This window comes from Aythya fuligula, chromosome 1 (assembly GCF_009819795.1).
Source record: "Aythya fuligula isolate bAytFul2 chromosome 1, bAytFul2.pri, whole genome shotgun sequence".
Classification (NCBI taxonomy): domain Eukaryota; kingdom Metazoa; phylum Chordata; class Aves; order Anseriformes; family Anatidae; genus Aythya; species Aythya fuligula.
In genome coordinates, this window is record NC_045559.1 from 189,949,610 (window position 1) to 189,971,089 (window position 21,480).

A 21,480-nucleotide genomic window follows, 5' to 3' on the forward strand; every position below is an offset into this window, starting at 1 on the left:
CGGCGGGTTCCGGCGGAAAGGGCCGGGCGCGGCGCTGGGGACGGGGGAGTTTCGGCGCCTTGCCCTCCTCCGAGCCGTACTGAGCCCCCCCCCAGGGGATCCGAGCCTTTCTCCTCCTCCTTCTCCTCCTCCTCCTCCTCCTCCTCCTCCTCCTCGGGCCATGCTGCTGCCGTCCGACGTGGCCCGGCTGGTGCTGGGTGAGTGCGGGAGGGCGGAGGGAGGGGGCGCCCGCCCGGGGCCGGGGGCGTCGTCGGGGGGCTCGGGGGGACCGGGCGGGTACCCCTCAGGCTGGGGAGGGGGCGGTGGCTCCCGCTGTGTCCCCGCTGGGGGAGGTTTGGGGAACCAACAGGGAATTGAGGGGGGGTTTATTCCTCCCCCACACGGTGCTGGTGGCTGGGGAGGCAGCGCTCAGCCCGGTTGGTGTTTGGGAAGCCTTACAGTAAGGGTGTCAGGACGTGGGTGTTTTTTAAAGGACCTCATGGCTTGGGGTGTCTGGGTAATGGCAAAGTGGGAGCAAACAGGCATAAATCCAAAAACTACACCACTGTAGTATGAGGTAGATAAGCTGTGAGCACCTGTTGGCACGGGTCGCTAGGATTTCTTAGTGTCTGCATTGTCCCGTCTTGTATCCAGGTGTCCAGCGTTTTTCCTATCTAAACCCATTAAAGCTGAGTCTTTTCTGCAGTGTTCCCATGGCTCTGTTTATTATAAATGCTGCCCAGTGTGTTGAGAACTGAGGCTAGTAAGAGATGCCTTGTGGTGGTGAACTCACAGAGGTTTTTTATAAACTCCCTGCATTGTAAACGAAGAATTCAAATTACCCAATAAAGATCTGTCACTGAACTTTCCTATCACAAATTGGTTGAGTTACAGGTGCCTGGGCAAACACCTTATCTCACAGGCTTGACAGAGGCCCACAAACATACTCGGTAGCAAATCTGGGCAATGTCACGTCTTAGGGACGGTCCATCCCATCCCATCCCATCCCGTGCCTGCTGTGCCATGCTGCGTGCATCGTGCCCAGAAAGCTTCTGAGCAGCCGAAGTTGTAGAACAGGACGTACCCCGTAGTTATTTCTGTCCTCTAACAGGGATTCCTCGTCCATGAGGCATCCCTGGGTTGTGAGCGCAAACAAACTTCCAGCACAGTTCTTCCATCTTAGTTATGATTTTCTCTAGCCAAGGCTTTCTGTTGCTGTGAAGGGTGGTGAATATTGGGTTAGGAAACAAAACTAAATTGATAAGAAGAGATCACCCAGAGAAAAATGCAGAAGAAAACTATTTTTTTCTAATTAACCTGAGAGAGAAATAGTACTATGGGTTAGACGTGTGTTTATGTTTCTTGAGATGGAACAAAATATTGACTCATTCCTAGTTCAGAATGTACTCAGCCTTTTGTGCCTTTAATTTGGTTTTGGCAGTGTTGAAGGCTGTGTGATGTTACAGAATGGTAAAAGCACGTAAGCATTTAAGCTCAGATGCCCAGAAAAAAATTGATACAGACATTTTTTAAAGTCCGGAAGGCCTTATTTTGTAGGATGTTGGTGTATGCGGCTGTCATCCCTTGTGTAGTGTAGTAGCAGTAGGTTTGAGAAAGAACAAATGCAACTTTTTATGTAATTGTCCAGTGGAGTTTGATTGTAAGAACAGCCAGACCAGCACAGATCAAAGCTCCTTCTGACCTAATACCTTGTCCTCATGGTTTAGTGGGTTTGAATGAGGCTGGCAGATAACTGTATTTCCCCCAAATGTGCTTACAGCTTTTAGCAAGTTTGAGAGTTTTCTAGCAAAATGGGTTTGAAAAATGAAATTGGACAGCCCTTCCATTTCTGCAGGTCCAAACACCTTTTTTTGCCAGGTAGGCCAGCTCACATATCATGATTAAACTCATGGTGGTTATTCCCAGACTGCTTTTAAAGTTTGCTTATTTGTTGGAAACGCGGACAAGAGCTTTATGTCTTAAGTGGGATGTTTTTTTCCTTCTATACTTGGATCTTCCAAAAGATACTGTGTCTTCATACAAACTACAGGCAGCACTTTTCGGTAGGCATTCTTGGACTGAGGCAGACCAATTGGGGATTCTACATAAATACACATATTCAGCATTGCATAACGAGTTCCATATTTTAACAACTCTTTCGAACATTTCATGTTCAGTTCTGCTACAGACAAGAAAGAAAAGACATTTTCTTTGTGGGTCTTTGTTCTAGAATCCATCATTCAGATAAAGCTATTTCTATCTTTTAGTGCATAGAGTGTGTGAAGATTAAAGCAGACTCAAAAAGCTTGATTGAAACCAAACATATTTGCCAAGGATTGTAATTTTGGAAAAGTAATTATTTTTTCAGTATTCTTCCTGTTAGCATTAAGTCCTGGGATGTATACTGTTCCAATGGCAGCTAGTGCATCTATTCAAAGTGTAAATTATTGTAATTGAGGGGTAAAAGCCTTTTTTTTTTTTTTTTTTTTGGTTAATTTTCATACAATGCAATTATTTGAAAAAAATGAAATACAACTGTAACGACTGCGTATTTTACCTGTTTTGAAATAGGAAGGTGGGTGCAGAGTTATTTTTATATAGCACTGCATTTTATTAATAAAGTAATGTATAATTCCTTTTAATTACGAAACTGGGGTGGGTGCTCAGCCCATTGAATGTTTAATCTGCCAGCCTGTTAAGCCAAGAATCCAAAATTGTTAATAGTGCCCCCTTTCCAGTCTTGAGTATTTGTCAATATGGTTTAGTGTCAATAATGGTTTTTGTCCTTTCTTGTTATAACTATTAAAAGAGTATTTTATGAGATACACACTCTACTGTACTAACTCTACTTTCCTTGTCCAACATATAGATCCTTACCAAATTATTTCAGCACGCAACTGGTTATTTTAATGCTTTGATACCTACTGAACAGAGATAATGAATGAAATAGAACATTTTTTTTAATCTGATTTGTTGCAGGGTATTTACAACAGGAAAAACTTCTAGCTACCTGCCGTGAATTTATTTTAGAAAGCTCGGATTTGAAAGAATACGCAGAGCACTGTACAGAGGATGGGTTTATTCCAGCCTGCTTGCTGGTAAGTTCTTATTTGCAGAGCAGCAACTTAAATTATCCTACATCTGTGGAGAAGAATATTGACATTTTTCAATGTGACAATTGGTTCTTGAATGCCATTTAAAATAATGATCGTTCATTCTATTTTTTGGCATCCCACGGTATCAGCAGTTACTTGTTTTCTCCTTTTTAAGTGTAAAATACGCAAATTGTGTTTGACATTTTATATCGAATCTTCTTTGCAGCTTTGAGGATTGATTGATATAAGGGTGTTGTGAGGGTTTTACTCATTTCAGGGCTGCTCTTGTTATTTACTGAAGATTGCTTTCTTATCCTAGATACAGCAGCCAGTAATGTGCCATTTCATGTAAATACTAATTTAAGCAAGCTACCTCAGTTTTATCTGAGAGCACCAAATTTTGTTGACGGATGTTTTTTTTTTTATGGTCCTCTTTGCTCGGTATCATCTGTTTTGTCCCAGGTGAAATGTGGAACTTTGGGGAGGAATCTAAATACAGTGGGTAGCTATATATGTAGATCTGTGCATTTAGCTGTAGGGTGACTAGATAGTTCGTATTTTTAATGTATATAAAATGAGATTTTTAATATAGCATGCAAATTGTGGGTTTTGCATATCAGCCTTTAATGGTTGTATGTTTTCCTGTTTTCCATTTCATTCTAATAATATACCAGTTATTTTGTGGTCTGGTGTTTTATCCGCAATATTCAAAATGTGTGGAATGTTGTTTCTGCTGTTTGAGGTCTTAATGTGTCTGTTCAAAACAGACTTCTGAACCTGTTTCATTTACAAATGTTTGGTCAACTGTACTGTGGTGGGATGGAGTGGAGACAAACCTATGGCCAGCAAGAGTTAGGAAGGAAAACATTGGTAAATAGAAAGACATTATGCAGGTGTTTTTGTTTGTTTGTTTGTTTTATTACTATTATTGTTGTCAGTGGAAAGATTTTTCTTGTTTTTCATAGGAAAGTGGTAATACAATAGTGTCTAAGAAAAAAGCTTCACTGGAGCTCAAAATACTTGCAATAAAGGGATTTGGTTTTTTCTTGCACTATAGAATTTCCTCTAGCAAACAAGACAAGAAGGTACAGCAAATGACAGTGATAACATGAAAATCTTTATTCTCTTAATTTCACTTAAAGTAACAGAATAAGTAAATACGATACAAAAGTTATTTCAGTGTGACTGTTAAGAATTTTACTTGAGGCAGAAGTTCTTTTCACATTTGCGTCGTAATGTGAAGTGTTCCAGTGTGGTACCTACTCATTAATCTGTCAGAGCTCTTCTTCATCATCTGCTTGTGTCTTTATTCTGTAATAACAAGGATGACCTGAGGGTATGCAGGTCTGACTGCTCTACCTTCGTTGTGCAATAATACCATCTGCTGCAAATTTTGTGTTTGCAATGGCATTTTGCTCCACAGATTGCTCTCTGCCTAGTTTGGGACAACTCAGTACCAGCTGAGAGCATAGTTCCTGTGTTGAGGGTCAGCATGGTATAGTCTTCTGAAGAACTACCTGAATATAATGTGATGCAGCAGTTGAAGTACAAGTATAGGTGCAGATTCTAAGATCTGTATTTTTTTTTTTCCAGTCCTTGTGTGGAAAAAACTTGACAACTATTCTGAATGAATATGTAGCCATGAAAACAAAAGGTAAGTCTTCAGGGTGAGATTCTTTTAAAATTCTTTGTGTTTATTTGTTGTGAAAGTCCTTGAGGAAAAGGGTAGTATCTCCACCTAGATTTGGACTTTGAGCGACCCCCATCTATGCTTGAAGTTCAAGGTTTCCCTGTTATGCAGATTACCAATTAGAACAGCATCGTGTGAGCAAATTATCTTTCTCTGCAGTTTCAAGCCTAAGTATTCTCACTTCAAATTTGAATAAAGCACAGAAATATAATGAAGTATGCAGAATATGGAAGCTTATGTTTGTAAAGTTGAACAGTTTATTATGAGATAAATAATGCGGAAGAATCCTATGGGGTTAAATGCTTCTTGTCTTGTTTTTAAAACTGATTAAAATGAATTCATAGTAACTTTTTTATATTTGAATATTAAAGAGAGAGAACTTTTTCTATTCAATTTTTTTAAATGGCTATTGAGCTTCTGTTGCCTAATCTTAAAATTTTTGATATGTTGTGTGATTAGATTTTAGCAGTGCTTAGATTCAAGACTAATTTAAGAAGTAGCATGTTTGCATTTCTTTCAAGTGTGTTTTTCCTTTCAAACCGTGTTTAATAGAAATGGCAATTAAGACACAAACACACTTTCTTTACAATCATTTGCACTTGGCACCTTGAAAAACACTTAAATGAATGTGCTTACTTCCATACATTTATACTTCAACGTTATGTATGTCAGAAGTACCAAGTGTTTTTACTCGTTTGGGTGACATCTTAAAAGAAACCTTTACTTTTAAAGGGCCATGTGTGAAGTTACAATTTTCAAAATCACATAAGTGAATTCAGAATATAAATCCCATTTTCAGAATTGAGTTAGAAAGTTAGGTTAGCATGTGTTTGTCCAGATACTAAAACCACATGCAGATTCCATTGAGGATTACCATTTTGAAACACTTTCCTCAGTTTCATTAAGGCTTCTGAAACTGAGAAGTATATCCATGATGAGTGTATGATCATGTCAAATTAATTTTGTTAAATTAGGAGAGCTCTCTAATTACCAGAATATTGAGAAGGCAAGAAGATACCTAAAGCTAGATGATGTCTGAATCACACCATTATTATTATTATTTTGATTGTGATTTTACTTCTGAGTGTGTTACCTGTTTTAGACACTTAAAAAGTGTGTTGGTTTTTTTTTGTTTGGTTTGTGTTTTTTCATTGTTGTTGCTTGCTTGTTTTTGTTTTTTATCTTTTGCTTTAGAAACAACAAATGAAGTTCCAGCGATGATGTCATCTTTGTGGAAAAAACTAGATTACACACTTTCTCAGATCAGGTAATAAAATTTTGAAACCAAAAAAAGTAAAATGTACTGTAAGATTGAGGTCCTGTGTTGATCAACTCTCCTTATTGTACGAGAATGGTTTTGATATTTATTGCCTCTGAAAGATGGTGAGAGATAGGAGGTATGTGAGAGTTGGTAATTGTGTGTATGTTTCAAGACAGCGGATAAGGAGGGCATTAGTACGGTTTTATACGTGGCCTTCCTGCCATAAAGCAATATGCTATGAGTCATATAGAATCCGATACCATTGTGGTTACTTGATCAAAAACACATCAGTAAGTGTCATTTGAAGAATTTGTGACCATTGTTTAAAATAATAAAAATAAACACTAGTAGATTGAAGCTCTCTGAAAAAATGCTTGACTGGGACCAGACTGACATTAACTGCTTGATACCATCACAACATGCAGTTGAGTGCTTTCATTGTGCTTCTTTTATTTATATCGCCTGTTTTATTTTATAGGAGCATGCAGAATTCCACAGGATTTTCTGCTAATCAAAGGAGTAAGTAACTGAACCAATTGCATGGGATTAGTAGGCTTTATGTTTGAATGATCTGTTTTGGTGAAGAATGAGGGAATGCTGCAGCAGTCAATAACTCATCTTTACCCTTAAAATATTGCCCAATCTCTAATGCAGTGTTTTTTCAACATGTCTGCTGTCGCCAGTACAGTCCATGGATTACTGTGATGGTCAGGAAAGGGAAATCAGAAAAAACGAGCCTTTTGCAAGGGGCTTAAATTCGCTGTATAGCATTCTTTTCTCTGCTGAAAACTTCTTAGAAATTTACACGGTTAAAAAGTCTGAAAACTGCTGCTTCAGTGCTGCAGCTGTTGATTTAAATTGTGGTTCACAGAGGAACTGAAAACAACCATAACGCCTTATGATGCAGTTTCAATTCTGTAGAAGGTGAATATAAAAATGAATGGCAAATTTAAAATTTGTTATATACATACAAATATATGCCTAAATAAAATATGAATATAGTGTTCTTTGTAACAAAAAAGATACTTGCTCTATCTAGAATTGTTTCTTTCAATACAAAAACTGCCAAATGAACAGTTAAAAGGGCAAAGTTATTTAACTTGAAAATATGTTTTCTCTGTGTAGTATGGCTGAGTAACCAGTATGGGAAAAGAGAATGTGAGATATAGGTAGTGATTGCTTTTGGATCTGAGGTTCACTGGGTTGGGCAGCATGCTCTTATTTAAACTTGTGAGATTTGGTCTGATAAATGCAGACATCTATTGGCTTAACTATTTCAGTTAAGGTCAGTTAAGTGAGTTGAATATTATGTAGGAAAATGTCATTTTGGCATGATTTACTCTTCTAAATATTTAAGCAGTGACAGAAATTGTAACCATGCTTGTGTAATTTGTCTGTACTTCGTGAATTATTTTATCTCAAACCTGTAACACAGGAGACAAAGGCACATATTGCTTACTTGTTAAGTTTCATAAACTAGTTGTTGATGCACAGAAAAGTTCCGATGAAGCGTCTGTAATTAGGTCTAAAATTACTATATTCAAGGACTAATTCTTGGAATTCAACAGCCTTTTTAAGATCATTTATCATGTGTTTTCATCTTGTCTTTACTTTCTCCAGCACGTACTAGAAGTGGAATAGTAGAAATGAAAAGACAGAGGATGCTTCAGCAATCAGCCCCTCCAAATCCAGGATTGTTATCCGTAGCCCATCAGTCAGTGCCACAGAATTCCTCTTCTGTTGTACCTCCTCAAGTTATTCACAGGCCAGCAATAAATCAGAATATATCACAGGCAAGACTGAATACGTTGCTTGTACACCAGTCACAAACCCAAGAAAACAAAATCAACAGTAAGTTGCACTCTTTTTTTTTTTCTCTAAAATGTGTGTTTTTGTTTTTGTGTGAAAAGTCTATGGATGTAGGTGAAATTTTTCTAGAACTGAGGCTAATCATCTTCCACTGAAAAAAGTTTTAGAAAATTCCTGCTTTGTTTCCTGGCTCTCCAAAATAGTTCAAGAGATTAAAATAAAAGAAGTGCCCAAAAGAGAAGTGGCTCTTGCATCCTTGCTTACTGATGCAGGTTCAGAGATCAAAAGTGCATCAATTTGTCGTTGTTGTATTATGAGTAATCACTCTCCCCCAAAACACTTGTTTTAGCAGAGAGGATGTGATTCTTCTCAGGATGTGTTTAAAAGTAGTGCCTCATTTTCATGATAATACCAAATCATTTTCGATGAACTCCCAGGAGTTCCCTGGAACATAATATATTATATGTAGATTTCTTTAGTGCCTTAAGAATGTCGCGGGAAGAAATACTGGCATCATGGTTGTTTTCTTCCCTTATAAAGCAGGAGATTTCATACACATTCAAGTTCCAACAACACAGGAACGAAAGCTCCATTCAAATTTGCTTTCTCCAGGAAGACGGAAAAGGTAAGCAGCTCTTCTGGATGACTTAGAGATTAGGCAGTGTTGTAATCCTTAGTGTAATTTTTTCCAGGTGGTGAATTCTTTCAGATTTAAGACCAAATTTAAGACAGTGGCCAGTGTCTGGTGTTTCACCAAGGAAAGTCAAGTCTAAGAACTTAATCCTAGACTGGTGCGAGGCTTCCTGTGCTCCTTGCGTATAGCTGATCTTTACATTGGTTTAGTTTCTGAGATAGACAAATAAACATGAAGACTGAGACTTAGTACTCCCTCCAAAATATCCTTACCAATTATGAAAATTCTAAATATTGTAAATGTATGTTTGGTCTGTACTTAGAAAAACTATTGGCTACAAAAGTTCAGTAATTTTTTTAATAATCATGCTAAAAGCAGTGTAAAACACTGTTCTTACATTGTTCGTGCTTTTTTTTTTTTTTTTGCTCTTTGATTCAAGTGTCCTTTTAATGAAGGGAGAAATGTGCTTTGTGTTCTGTTCCTTTTGTTGTCTTTATCCTAAATCCCACTCTTATCAGGGTTGTCAGTTGCTTATCAGTTTTCCAAATCCTTACTCATTGTTACCTTTTCAGTATCCTCTTGATTCCTGTTCTAATTCTTTATATGTGATTTAGTGCTGATGTTGATTGATGGTTTCGAAATAGTCTACACTCATATACACTCACACAGGTCTCATATAAAAAAAAAAATAATTACGTTTCATATTTGCCATTAAATGCTTATGCAAACTAACATTTGGTTGCCTTTTTGACAACAGCTGTACCTCACTACTTTCAGTGGTGACGCCAAAGTATTTTTCTTAAGTGCCAGTAAATTAGAACTTGTGCCACCAGTTAAAGTAGTGCGTACTGGAGGGAAAAAATACTGACCAGTGGGCATGAAATGCAATTTGCCATTGTGCTGTTTATCCACGATTTTTGTGTGTTTGCTTGTAACCTTTATGAATTCAGACACAATATATACATACAACATGTTGAAGCAAGCATAGGGCTTTATTGTATTTCCAATATGTAGTTAATTTTATGTTGATTAAAATCTTTGATTTGCTAATAAGGAAGAGAGATACTTGATTTAGTGACTGTTAGCTCTGTTGTTCGTTATATTCTCACAAAACATGCCATAAATGTCTTGGAATGTTTCAGTGAATCTCAGAAGAGGAAAACTATCACGACCTCTGGGCCTCTTTCAGCAAGTAGAACTTCTCAAGACCCCGATGAAGTAGTAACAGAAAAAGAAAGTGAGCCACTTGAAGAATTTATAGATGGTAACTTCCCAGTGAGTATATGCTTATGGAAGGTATTTACATTTAAGAACTGATTTCAGAAAGGAGAACTAGTCTTTTATGTGTCATTTATCATCAGTATTATAGCAGTTAACTTTAGAAGTTAAATAAGTCATTGTTTTATATTTGAACCAGCTCTGTGTGCTGAGCTAGTGATTGTGGCATGGGTAGGTAGAGTTTTTTTTCCTTGACTTACTGGCTTTGCTAAGACACCTCTAAGCTGTCAGAATGCAGTATTTATTTAGAAAATGAAAACCAGAAACCACAATAAGACTTGCTGTACTTGAGGAGAGCAGAAGAAGAGGAATGTTTTGTGATGCTTCTCATAGAAGTGTCATGCAGTCATAGATCGGCTGTCCTGGTGGAGTGTAAAGATGAAACGGGCAGAAGTCAGTCAGTTCCTTCAGAAAGAGGAGGAGTTTGTACTAGTAACACAAGAAATGGTTAAAATAGTTTGTTATCGCTGTCTGCTGTTTCAAAGAGTGTTCTGTGTGTTGAGTTGATTGATTTTACAAGTAAGTTGGAAATTCAATTTCTGGTAATAATAAGAGTGAAACCTGACAGCTTTAAAACTCTGTGTTCCAGCAACTGGTTATTGAAAATGCCAGAGAAAAGATCCTGAGCAACAAATCTCTTCAGGAGAAGCTAGCTGAGAACATCAACAAAATCCTGGGCAGGTAATAAAAAGGACCTCTAACCTTCATATGTACATTCATTTGATTTATTTTGGAGTTCTGAACTAACAATGGCTGTGTTCCAGTGATGGCAATGTCACTCAGGCACCCAAACAGACAGACAGTGGCCCAGCAGAACAAGAGACGTCAATTGATGAAATTCTTGGACTTCAGGTAGGTGTGGATTGCCCTATTCACAATTTTTGAAGACGAGCCATATGAGAATGAACAGTTACAGGGACTATGCTGAACTTCTGCCTACTGTCTAGTATCAGATTGCCTTCCTCTTCTCCCTCTCACACTTTGAAACACAGCTAAGCCCATTTAAAGGATAAATTCTGCCTGAGGGGCTACCCCACAACTTCCCTTGCCTAAGGAGAGTTCAAGCCAGTTGTATGTTTATGAAATAGAGGTATCTGGTTTTTAATTGTCTAACAGTTCTCTCTGTCTTGTCTTTTCTCAGGGTGAAATTCATATGTCAGAAGAGGCTATACAGGACATTCTGGAACAGACAGAATCAGATCCAGCTTTTCAGGCACTCTTTGACTTGTTTGATTATGGTAGGCTGTATTATTCTCAATCGTACGGTTTCATGTAGCTGAAATTCTGGTTTTGTGCTGGCTTAGTGTGTTATTCCTGTTACTTAGACTCTTCTGGTATAAAGGTAGATAGTCCGTACTTGTTTTTTCTATTCTACTGTAATTTTTTTTCTATTTGTTTTATCAGGGATATCCTCACATAAAATTGAAGGAAGTTTCTATGCTATTGGTGGATTTGTAATGAACTCAGAAAAATGTTTTCCTTTGAGTTTAGGATGGCATTTCTTGAATTTGAAATCTATGTGCTTCATTTAAAATGCAATAATTACATGTGTGTAAAATGACACTCCTAATCATTCTTCATGCATCATTTTTAAAATAGGGAAGAACAAGGTAAACAAGAATTTACCTGCTGGTATTTCTGGTCAGAGTGGGGTAGAAAATACAATCCTGGTGGATGAGGATAACCTGGAAACACTTGAAAGTTCTTTAGGAACAGAAGAAACTAGTAAGTATAGGTTTGTCTGTTCTTGTTTTTTCCCCTCGTTTCCCCTACAGTCTCTTTTAGTCTGTTCATTTTTCATTATGAGAGTATTTTCAGACAATCTGATTGTACATTTCAAAATCTTTATATTTTCAGTGGTAATGTTTACATTGCATGGACATACACGTGTACCTGGTCTGGTAGAAAGTTTCAGGCTATTGAATTTAACAGCAGACCATCAGTGTACTTACAAGTGGTTAAGCTCCTAAATGAAATCAGAATATCTGTAAAATTGTTTTCTCATTCAGAAGAGAGACATTGCAATTCTCACTGTGGAGCACATAAATACAAAGATAATGTTTTTTTGTCTAGCCATATAACTATTTTCTCTCTTTTCTGAAATCTGTTGGTTAATTAATCCCCCAAATAGTCATACTCTGGACAAAAGGTATGTTTAGAAATAAAAACCTTTTGGCTCTATCCTGAGATGTTCTTTGAGCTTCTGGAAATCTGATTTAATGACCTGAGCCATTTACTTACTATGTATGTGCTTATTATTTATGCTCAAAATGAATTACCAGGTTGCCCAATCTGTGTAATCTTTCTGTATGTTTCATATATTTTTCACTTGGCTCAAAAGTAAGGTTGAGCAGCATTATACCTACTTAGTTTTGTGTGACACATCTTTCCGTTGAAGTGAGTAATCAATTCTAAAACCCTGTAAAAGGATCATCTGTTGTAATAAATATGAAACCAACATAGTCTCTGTTTTTCAGGTGATAATTCTAGAGAAGCACTATCCTGTAAAGGTTTTCAGTTAGAAGAAGCGTCATGTGCCTTGAAGAACACCATTAATGATGATGATACAGCGAAGAAAAATGCAACCAGTGAACAATTGCATGGAAGTTGTAGACCAAGGAAGCAGGCTGATGTACTTAAAACTGTTACCCCTGAACATATTGGCGAGCTTGAAATTGCTTTTGACTCTGTGCCTGTTTTGACTGAGCCTGACAAGAGGCAGATTCCTGACAGTGAGTGTAACGAACACTGTGGAGATGCTTATGATAAAAAAGAGTCGCCTGCACTAGTTTCTGAAAGTGAAAAACCTATGGAAATTGGAAAGGGCACACTAAGTCATAGTGTACAAAATAGTCCTAATTTAGAATACGTTCATTCTGGTAGTTCGCAGATTTCTTTGATTTCATTGGAAGAAGGTTCTACAGCCAGTGAAAACAGAATGCAGTCTGGAAGTAAATGTTGCTTATCACCAGATACGTCAATATCCGAAAAAACACTTACTAAAAGCCCTTCTGATGGAAGCCCTGGTCACAGTGTACTGCTGAGAAAAAATAATGCATCAATTTCTGGCCCGTCAGCAGATGCAGGAAAAGAACAGCCTGTAACAAACGAGACAGCTCCACTGCCTGGTATTTTACAGGAGAACTCCAGCCACCATGCCAATCAGCAGGAGCAGAGTATGCAGTCAGACTGTGCTGCAAGATCTGCAGTGAAAATTCCAGATCTTGCCAAAACGGAGTTGCAGCTTGAAGTTGTTGACACTTCTAACAAACCATACTCGAGTGATCAGCATGCGCTCGATAATCCTAAGAAGGATTTTAACCTCCCTTCAGGACCCTCAAGCTCAGAGGGAGCACAAGTGGAAATGCAGGAGCCTTCGTCTTCTACAAAAGTAGATGCTGATAATATATATTTCTCTCCTGGTGCTGAGGCATGTACAGAAATTCCTGTAGTATCCACTGAAAATAACCTTACTACATCAGAAATATGCCACTCTCCTCTCCCAGAAACGGCTTCCTCAACAGATGAGTCGGGTACTGAAGCCAAAAGTGTAAGTGGTGTATCTTCCAGTAGCCAACCAATGGATGTTGATCCTTCCAATATCATGTCCCTGAAGATCATCATCAGCGATGATCCCTTTATTTCTTCAGACACGGAGTTAAATAATGCTGTTTCCAGCATCACAGGAGAAAACTTGCCAACCATCATACTGTCTTCCCCGGCCAAATCCCCAACCAAAACTACAGGCCTGCCCAAATGCCTCACTTCAGAGGACCCAGAAAAAGGTGTGGACTCGGCTTTGGCGGAGCAGAATCTTCTCGTGCTCAGACCGAAGGATCCCGTGGCCACCTCCGTTAGCACTCCGAGTGAGGACTGCACGGTTTTTTCAGTTGCAGGTACAAGTAATCTTTCCAAGGAAGGGGGATTTATACAGTTGATGCCAGCAACAAGCACAGCGTTTGGCAATTCCAACAACCTTTATATTGCCACCTGTGTGACTGATCCAGCTACCTTGGGCACAGCTGTAACACCATCAAACGTGGTTGTACTGCCTGGCAATTCCATGCCTCTTGCTGCCCAAGCTCCAGCAGCAGTACAGCAGTTACGGACTCCTCCCAGATCCAGCAGCACCTTTGCAGCAAACCAGACCGTCTCCCCAAATTTCCCACAAGGTAAGTTCGTTAGTAAAAACAACTGGAAGCGTGTTCTCTATGTAGCATTTTGGTTCTCTTTTTTGTAAGTGAATTAGAAGTAAACTGAATTTTTAAAGACTGCTCTATCTGCCCCTTGAAACTAGTATGTTGTATGTTAATTGCTACTAAAAACGAAATAAAGATAAGGCAGTGTCATTGGCTATGCTGCTTTGAAAAAAATCATCCTCACATTTCAGAAGTTTAAATCATGTAAATTTAGCAGTGCTAAATTTAGGAGGGGTACCTTGGCTTGCACTAGATAAGATGCTTGTGGTTTTTTTTTCTGCTAACTTTGCCTTAACTTGCTAAATAAAGCAGGCTTTTTATTTGTTTTAATAAGATGGTTGCTATAAGTAGAATGTTAGGGATATCCATGTTTACCTTAGGTAACTGGCTAGATGAAGATAGTCCTTCTAAAATTACTGCCTTGTTTTATATTGTTTCATTTTTCCAAAGGCCTAATTTACCCTGGAAGTGTATTTAGACAAATAAATGTAAATGGGAGTATAAATAAATAAAAAAATAAAATAAATAATTATTATAAGCATAATGTATAATAAATATATATTATATATAGTATATATATAAGTAGATTAAATTATGAATATAAGTAATATAAATAGAAGTATAACATTATTTCTTTCCATAATCAATTTTTTTTCTTGGTGTGGGCGTTTATATTGCTACATTACTTAACGTTTTTAAAATGCTTTTAAAAATGTTAAGCTAACCATAAACTAGTTACAATCAGCACATTCACATTATTATTTTTTTCCAAAACTGAAAACTTGTCCCAGTTATTTCTGTGCATAGTCACTTCTTGTGGTCAGAGATCGGTTCAACGTGTTGATCGGTGTGCAGGGTCTTAAGATTGCTGGCGTTTCAAATCATTAGGGCTTCTTAATGCAGCTATTAGTTGTATTTAGTTGTTGTTTGTTGTTTTTCATAGAGAGAAATAAGTTTTTTAATTCTTCTGCATTTTACTTTATTTTTTTCCTGGTAATGCTCATGCAAGCAAAGAACCGTGGAATAAATTTTTCTTTCACTTTTTATAATTCCCATATGTCTGGCAGCTGGAAACACAACTTACTAGCAGAACTGATTTAAAAGAACTATTTTAATCATGATTTAAATAGGAACTTGAGGTTAAATAGCCCAAATAAGTCTTGCTGGGCTTTATTAAATGATCTTAAACCACTAATTAACTCCAGTCTTCGTGCGCCACATGTAACACCTCTTACCAGGCAGAATAAACATCAGATACGTACATGCAGACCAAACTAGCCTTCCCCAGCTTGTGTGTGCTCGTACAGGGAAGGTGTTGTGGGTACAACAGAAGGGAAAAAATGCTGCTAACAACTTGTGAGCATGGTAATTGTATGCAACAGGATGCAAATAATAGTTTCCTTTTGTTAAGCAGCAAAACAAACTATTCAATGTTAGTTTTTCTGCTTTTTGTAAGTTACTTTAATTCAAAGTTCAAGCCTTAACATAGATGTGTTATACTTCAAGCTGAATTTTGAACCATTTCTTACAAAGAAAACCAGAGTTTAATTGAAGAATTCAGTTGAAACTAGAAATAACTTGTCCACAACCTGTTTTCTGGTAGTAATATACATTAACAGCAATGATTTTTCTTCTGAAAAGACAGAGCTTTTCTTGCTACAGGTGTAACCATATAACTTTTAGGAAATCCTGTTTTAAAACTTTTCTTTTTGCTTTCTTGTCACCTTCACAAATATTTTAGTTTCTGTACGGTGTTAATACTTTGATGTTTTTTAGGTTCTGCCATCATAATTGCATCCCCAGTGCAGCCCGTTCTGCAAGGCATGGTGGGAATGATTCCTCTCTCGGTGGTAGGACAAAATGGAAATGCTTTCTCAGCCCCTGCCCGCCAGGTACTGTGTCATAAAGGAATCTTTGTGTCTTCAAAATTAAAGCTGAAGCCTTTTGGTGAATCATAATGGAATATTTTGATTCTTCTAAGGTTCTGCATATGCCTGTCGCTAATCCGGTGTGCAACAGAAGCATCCCCAAACTTCCCATCCCTCCCAAATCACAGAAGATTCCTGGAGCAAGAAACAAGACCAACACAGGTACTCACCTTGTGTTCTTGAGAAGGGCAGAAGAAAAGTTAGGTTTCCAAAGATGTGTCTGTTCTGACTGATTACATTTTTGTAAATGCCAACACTTCTCTGCCCAGGGTCTGCTGGGATGACTTTAAGAGAGGCCCATTCCTGTGAGCAGTAGTTATATCTGCTGCATTTACAAAGAAGAACTCCCAGCATATTAGATTGATCCCAAATCTGGAACAAGCCTACTTTGGAAATTTAATGTTTAAAGACTCTATTGCAGTTTAAGACCAACAGTTTTCTTTATATTTCTGATTCTTTTTTATCTCCTGGGTTATAAGTAAAGCCTACTGCTGCTATTGAAACCAAGACACAGATAAATATGGACTTCATTAGAAGAGCAACAATTTTAACCAATTATTAAGGAAAAAAATTTAATAGCTGTGTTGCGTATCTGTTACCAAAACTGCATTCTGCTGCCCGTTTTCTCTTTCTGGTTTCAGGTGTACACTTCTGCATATTCATTTCATTGAAACATTCCTTCATTAATAGCAGATTTAAACAAGACTAGAGTTAAAATTATTTCTTAGTATTGGGAGGAGGGTAAGAAAAATACTTTAAAATAAAAAATCAATTGAGTTAAAAGGACACCCTGCATATTAGCCCATCTACCTCTTGTTAAAAAGGATGGGCTTAGGGATAAAAAAATGAAGACAGAATGAAGTCACAAATTAAGAAAAAAACTAGGATGGCGTAGTGAGGCTGCATTTAGGTTCGCTGATGGATAACTTAGAGTTCCCTGTAGTTACTTCCCTTCTGCTTGGAAATGTTGGCTCTGCATTTGTAAGTGCAGTTTAACTGTTTTTGTCTTGCCAGGCCTGTCTGTTACCCAGGTGTAGACAGCAAGCTTCTCGTTTATACTTAGTTGGTAATACCTTTGCTGAGCTAGGTATCTGTAAACGTTAAAATTATGACAAAGTTGCAGTGTTGTTGCTGTGTTTTTATTGATTCTGTCGGGTGAAATGTAAATTGTACCAACTGCGAGATGATCTCCAAACATTGAAGTTTACTAATGCTTTATCTGTTCCAGGAAAACTGGTAGCAAGTGTATCGGAGACTTTGAACCATACGAGTTCTCGAACGCAGCGGTGAGTAGCACTCGGTTTTCAAACCTGCTTCTTTTTCCTGCCGTGCACTAGTAAGTCAGCTTATTAAAAATACACAAACCCAGGCATACACGTGAAATGCATGCATATGGAAATTAGTGCTTTTAGGAAAGCCACAAAAGCAAAAGATTTGACATAATGTTTTGATAATTCAGCTTCCTGTTAATCGTAACCAATCTCCAGACATGATTTGCATAGCAGAGGGAGGAAAATGTTTCTTGCAAAGAAATGTAGTTTGTCATTTCTGCTCTGTCGTTTGTCCTATCTCAAATTTCATAGAAATAAATCAAACTACTACCACTCACACCTTCTGGACCATGCCAGAGATCCCAAAGTTACCATCCCAGTATGGCTTTTCCTTTTATAAGCTATTAGTGTTTATGTTTTCATGGGAAAGAATTATTCACACACCTAAATAAGCATAAGCCTTTTTTGGGAATGCAGAATAAGCCAGGAAGAGGGCACAAACACAGCAGTGGTGTGAGCTGGCACAGCAGAAGAATCTTCCTTTTGACATCTGGTGACTTTTCCACTCTACTGGGGCTGTTGTCAGGTGGAGACCAAGCCCTGTATTTATGTTTATTTACAGAATGGGGAGGGCTTTAAACAGATTTTGGGGTCAACTTCTAGCCAGCTGAAATGAGCTCGTGCAGTAGGAACAAGTGTGTTGCTGAGGTATTTTCATCTCACTTTCAGGACGGGAAACCCAGACAAGCTTATCCCCGCAGAACTAGGAAGGAAGGTGGAGGAGAACTTGCTTGCGGTACCGGTAGAGAGCACAAGCTCCAATTCAAGACAAGAAAGTCACAGGAGAGTGCTTTGCTTTGATACCGTCCCACCGACTCCAGGAGGGAACACCCAGGTTCAGACTGCTAAAAGTTTGCCCCAAAAAGAACGAAGTGAAAACACCCTGCTTGCTGTTGACTCTGCACCGTCCTCGGCTAAAGCACAGGCTGCAAAGCGAGAGAAGGATAAGACGCTGCCGAGAATTCTGTGTAAGCCAGAAGTAAGCAACAGAAGCACGTCCGCAAAGGATCCGCAGCCCGAGCGGAAGGTGGTAGCTGCGGGGCTCCCCTTAGATCCCTTCCATAAGACCACAGCAAATAAAGAAAACGAACTGCGGAGAGATGCTGATGAGAAGCAGAAGAACCAGGACCCGGCCAAACTCTCGAACGGTCAGCAGAGCGTCAGCCTGTGGAACGAGAAGACGGTCGCTGCGGTGCAGGACCTGAACAAAAAGCAAGGGTCGCTCTCAAACGGGAACAGCAAACCTGCGGCGCCCGCTGCTCTGTCCTCGAAGGAGCCGAAGCGAGAAGCAGCTAAAGCTGCCAGCCAGGGCCTCTGCCTGCCAAGCCCGTTCACTAAGCAGTGCGTGGAGATGTTGCAGGACATCCAGTGGCACAGCCCTACGAGTAAGGCGGTTGAAAACGGAGAGTTGCCAGTGCCCCGTACGCCGTCCGGAGTTGGGGACAGGCACGCGGATGACCCTGCAGACAGCGTGAGGACGCCGACCTGTCGGCGCTTCAACGAGGACAGCGCGACCCCTCGGATCATGGTCCCTCCCGCCACGCCGGACCTGCCCGCCTGCAGCCCCGCCAGCGAAACGGGCAGCGAGAACAGCGTCAGCATGGCTGCGCACACGCTGATGATCCTGTCGCGGGCTGCCATCGCAAGGACTAGCGCCGCCACCCCTCTGAAGGACAACACGCAGCAGTTCAGGTCCTTAAGGAGCACGGTCAAGAAGAGGAAACTGGAGGACTTGAGTGAGGGCGAGAGGAATTCTCGTTCTGCAAACAGAAAAGACCTTCAAAGCTCTCCCACACCGTCAAAGAAGAAGAAAATAAAGGCAAGTACAGGCATTATCTGATTTAAAGTTTTAAATATGTTAGACATATATCTAATTTATAGTGGTTCAGAGGTGCTAGTCCTAGTCCCTGATACCCTGTTTATGCTTGTCAGTTACTAACTTTGCCTCAAGCCCGTTCTGAACTAACAGTTTTCTTAAGCTTAGTGTACCTGCAGATACATGTAACTAACTCGCATTGCACGTCTATGAAAATTAAATGAATTCTCATAAAAGATTGAAGTTAGAGTTTAGAAATTCAAAGTTTCTAGATTGAAGTTGGAAATCAGACCAAACTCAACCTAGGCCTTACTAAACTCCAGGCTGTTCTTGCATCCTCACTCCCCACCAGGACTGTGAACCCGCATTTTGTGTGTTCCCAGTCCTCGTAGCACGGAACCTTGCCTTTGTCTCGGGGATTTGATTGAGTGGTAAATAGCAGAGGTGCAGTGAGACAAGAGAAGGTTACATATGGAAGTAACAAATGCAGAATGTTCGCTCACCCGTGCTGTGTGCATTACAAGAGCCAGAGGAGGCAGGCCTGTCAGAAGCCGGGGTGGGTTGCTGCCCAAGCTGAGAACTGCAGTCACTCCTGGCCCGCAGTCAGGCACTTGTTACACCAGGGGCACACGAGTGTTTACACAGCTCACCGCCTGGTTTCTGAGTGAGCTTTGTATGGTTATTTCTACAAAGTACGTGGAAGGATGAGGAAAAAGGAAGGCTCACAGATGGGTTCAGTGTGCCCAGGTTCTTAGCATTTAACACAGCTCTTCTTTTCCTCTCCTACAGAAAAAGAAGCTACCGAATTCTTTCCCAGCAGGAATGGATGTGGACAAGTTCTTGTTATCTTTGCATTACGATGAATGAAAAAAAGGCAAGGTGAACTGTGACCAGATAAAGCTAGGTATTGTTATGCTGAGGATTTGCATGAGAACTTACATGTAATTCTAAAGGGTGAGTTGCACTTCCAGTGCACTGAAGTTTCACTTTATAGCAAAATCATGCTCTTTCTGAAGCAGGTTGCTAAGTGTAAATATTGCGTTGGTATATGTTTATTTTTGAAAAAGCACTTGCATAATTACAGAGCCATTTAACTTGCAAAGTTGTAAATTTGTATAAATGTAATGTAAGAAAGGTTGTATGTTTCCTGTTACACCGTGTTGTCTGTGTTCTGCTGCGTTCTCTGTTCACCACATGAATTGCTCGGTCAATTTACAAAAAGGCTGTGGATTTGAAGGCGCTGTTTGGAATTTGCTGTTCTGAGACCTGACAGTTGACTTGGCCAATTTCCATTGTCTTGTTGAATCCTACAGTAACTTACTTTTCAGCTAAAACTGGCTGGTACTAAAACTCCGTTCTTGGAACTGTCAAACCCCGGTTGTAAGGCTTTGAATGAGTTAACAAAATGAGTTAACAAAAACACCAGTAGCTAAATGTGAGGCCAAAAAAAAGCCACCCAAAAGCATTTCTAATCTCATCAAGCTTTTCCCAACCAGTCTTTGAGATAAGATTTTCATTTGTATAGTCCACATGTTTAAAGTATTTGTAGGATGTATTTTGAATGCAAAAGCTATTTTCAAAGTACTTCCAGTATGCACAGTTCAGCTGCAGCTGGACAAGGATTTCAAAGTGTTCTACTGCAAACACAAGTTCTTTCATCCGTCACTTCTGTTGTTAAGAAAGCATTTGTTATTATGCTTTTAATCACAGTAAAACTTGCATCCTTCTGTTGAACATAGACCTCCTGATAGCTATTATACAGATTGTTCAAATAAAGAGATGTTCGAGCTACATTTTCAGTATGAATTAGCATGGGAGAAAACAATCCCACTAAGCCTTGCTCCAGTACTGCAGAATTTCCTTTACTGGTGTTTCTTCCATTGTTCTCCAGTTGTCGAGTTCTTAAACAACGCAAGTTCTCTTACAAGAGTTCTGTACAGCAACAGGGCAATGTTTCAGACAGTATACAAGGATTCCTAAGGAACCAGTATTATGCAGTAGATGTTTATATTAAACCCATCCAATAACTGAATACTGCATAGCATTTACAGCTTGAATAAATATTTTTGTTTTAATAAAAAGTGTGTCTTGTTTAATGGTTTTACATCAGCTAAGCAACTTTGGGGATACTGTATAGAAGTGTTGTGTTGCCATAACCCAGTCATTTCTGAAAACAAGGGCATCAGTATTAAACACTCAGCTGTAACAGCAGCAATTGGCAGGGGCTAGAGCAAGCAAGCAAAAAAAAAGCTTTTTCAGCACCCAAGCTGCTGTAATTTGGGTGAATGTTTTTTTTAAGAATAGATTAAAAAAAAGTGGATGAAGGTTGATTTTTATTAATTTGTAGCATTTAAACACCATTGCTCATTTGCTACCTCTTCAAGCATCTGATAAAGAGGACTTCCTGATGAAATTAATGGCAAAATAAGAAAGCAGGTATCTTAAACCCCAGCTGAAAGA

At 39.1% G+C, this 21,480-nt stretch overlaps 1 protein-coding gene across 2 annotated transcripts; it reads left to right on the forward strand.

The window, feature by feature from the left end:
• Positions 1 to 51: 51 nt before the first annotated feature.
• LOC116490681 (protein NPAT) lies at positions 52 to 21,339 on the forward strand. Of its 2 annotated transcripts, none has more exons than XM_032190079.1 (18): positions 52 to 197; positions 2,959 to 3,077; positions 4,668 to 4,728; positions 5,959 to 6,031; positions 6,504 to 6,544; positions 7,646 to 7,876; positions 8,375 to 8,459; positions 9,611 to 9,743; positions 10,336 to 10,427; positions 10,511 to 10,598; positions 10,888 to 10,984; positions 11,346 to 11,471; positions 12,224 to 13,918; positions 15,722 to 15,837; positions 15,927 to 16,035; positions 17,102 to 17,159; positions 17,874 to 19,023; positions 19,810 to 21,339. In XM_032190079.1, exons 1-18 carry the CDS (start codon positions 161 to 163, stop codon positions 19,885 to 19,887), a joined length of 4,389 nt encoding a protein of 1,462 aa, XP_032045970.1. In that variant the 5' UTR covers positions 52 to 160; the 3' UTR covers positions 19,888 to 21,339. The 2 variants fall into 2 exon arrangements, with proteins under 2 accessions (XP_032045970.1, XP_032045979.1); XM_032190088.1 differs by having other exon boundaries at positions 8,378 to 8,459.
• Positions 21,340 to 21,480: the final 141 nt, after the last annotated feature.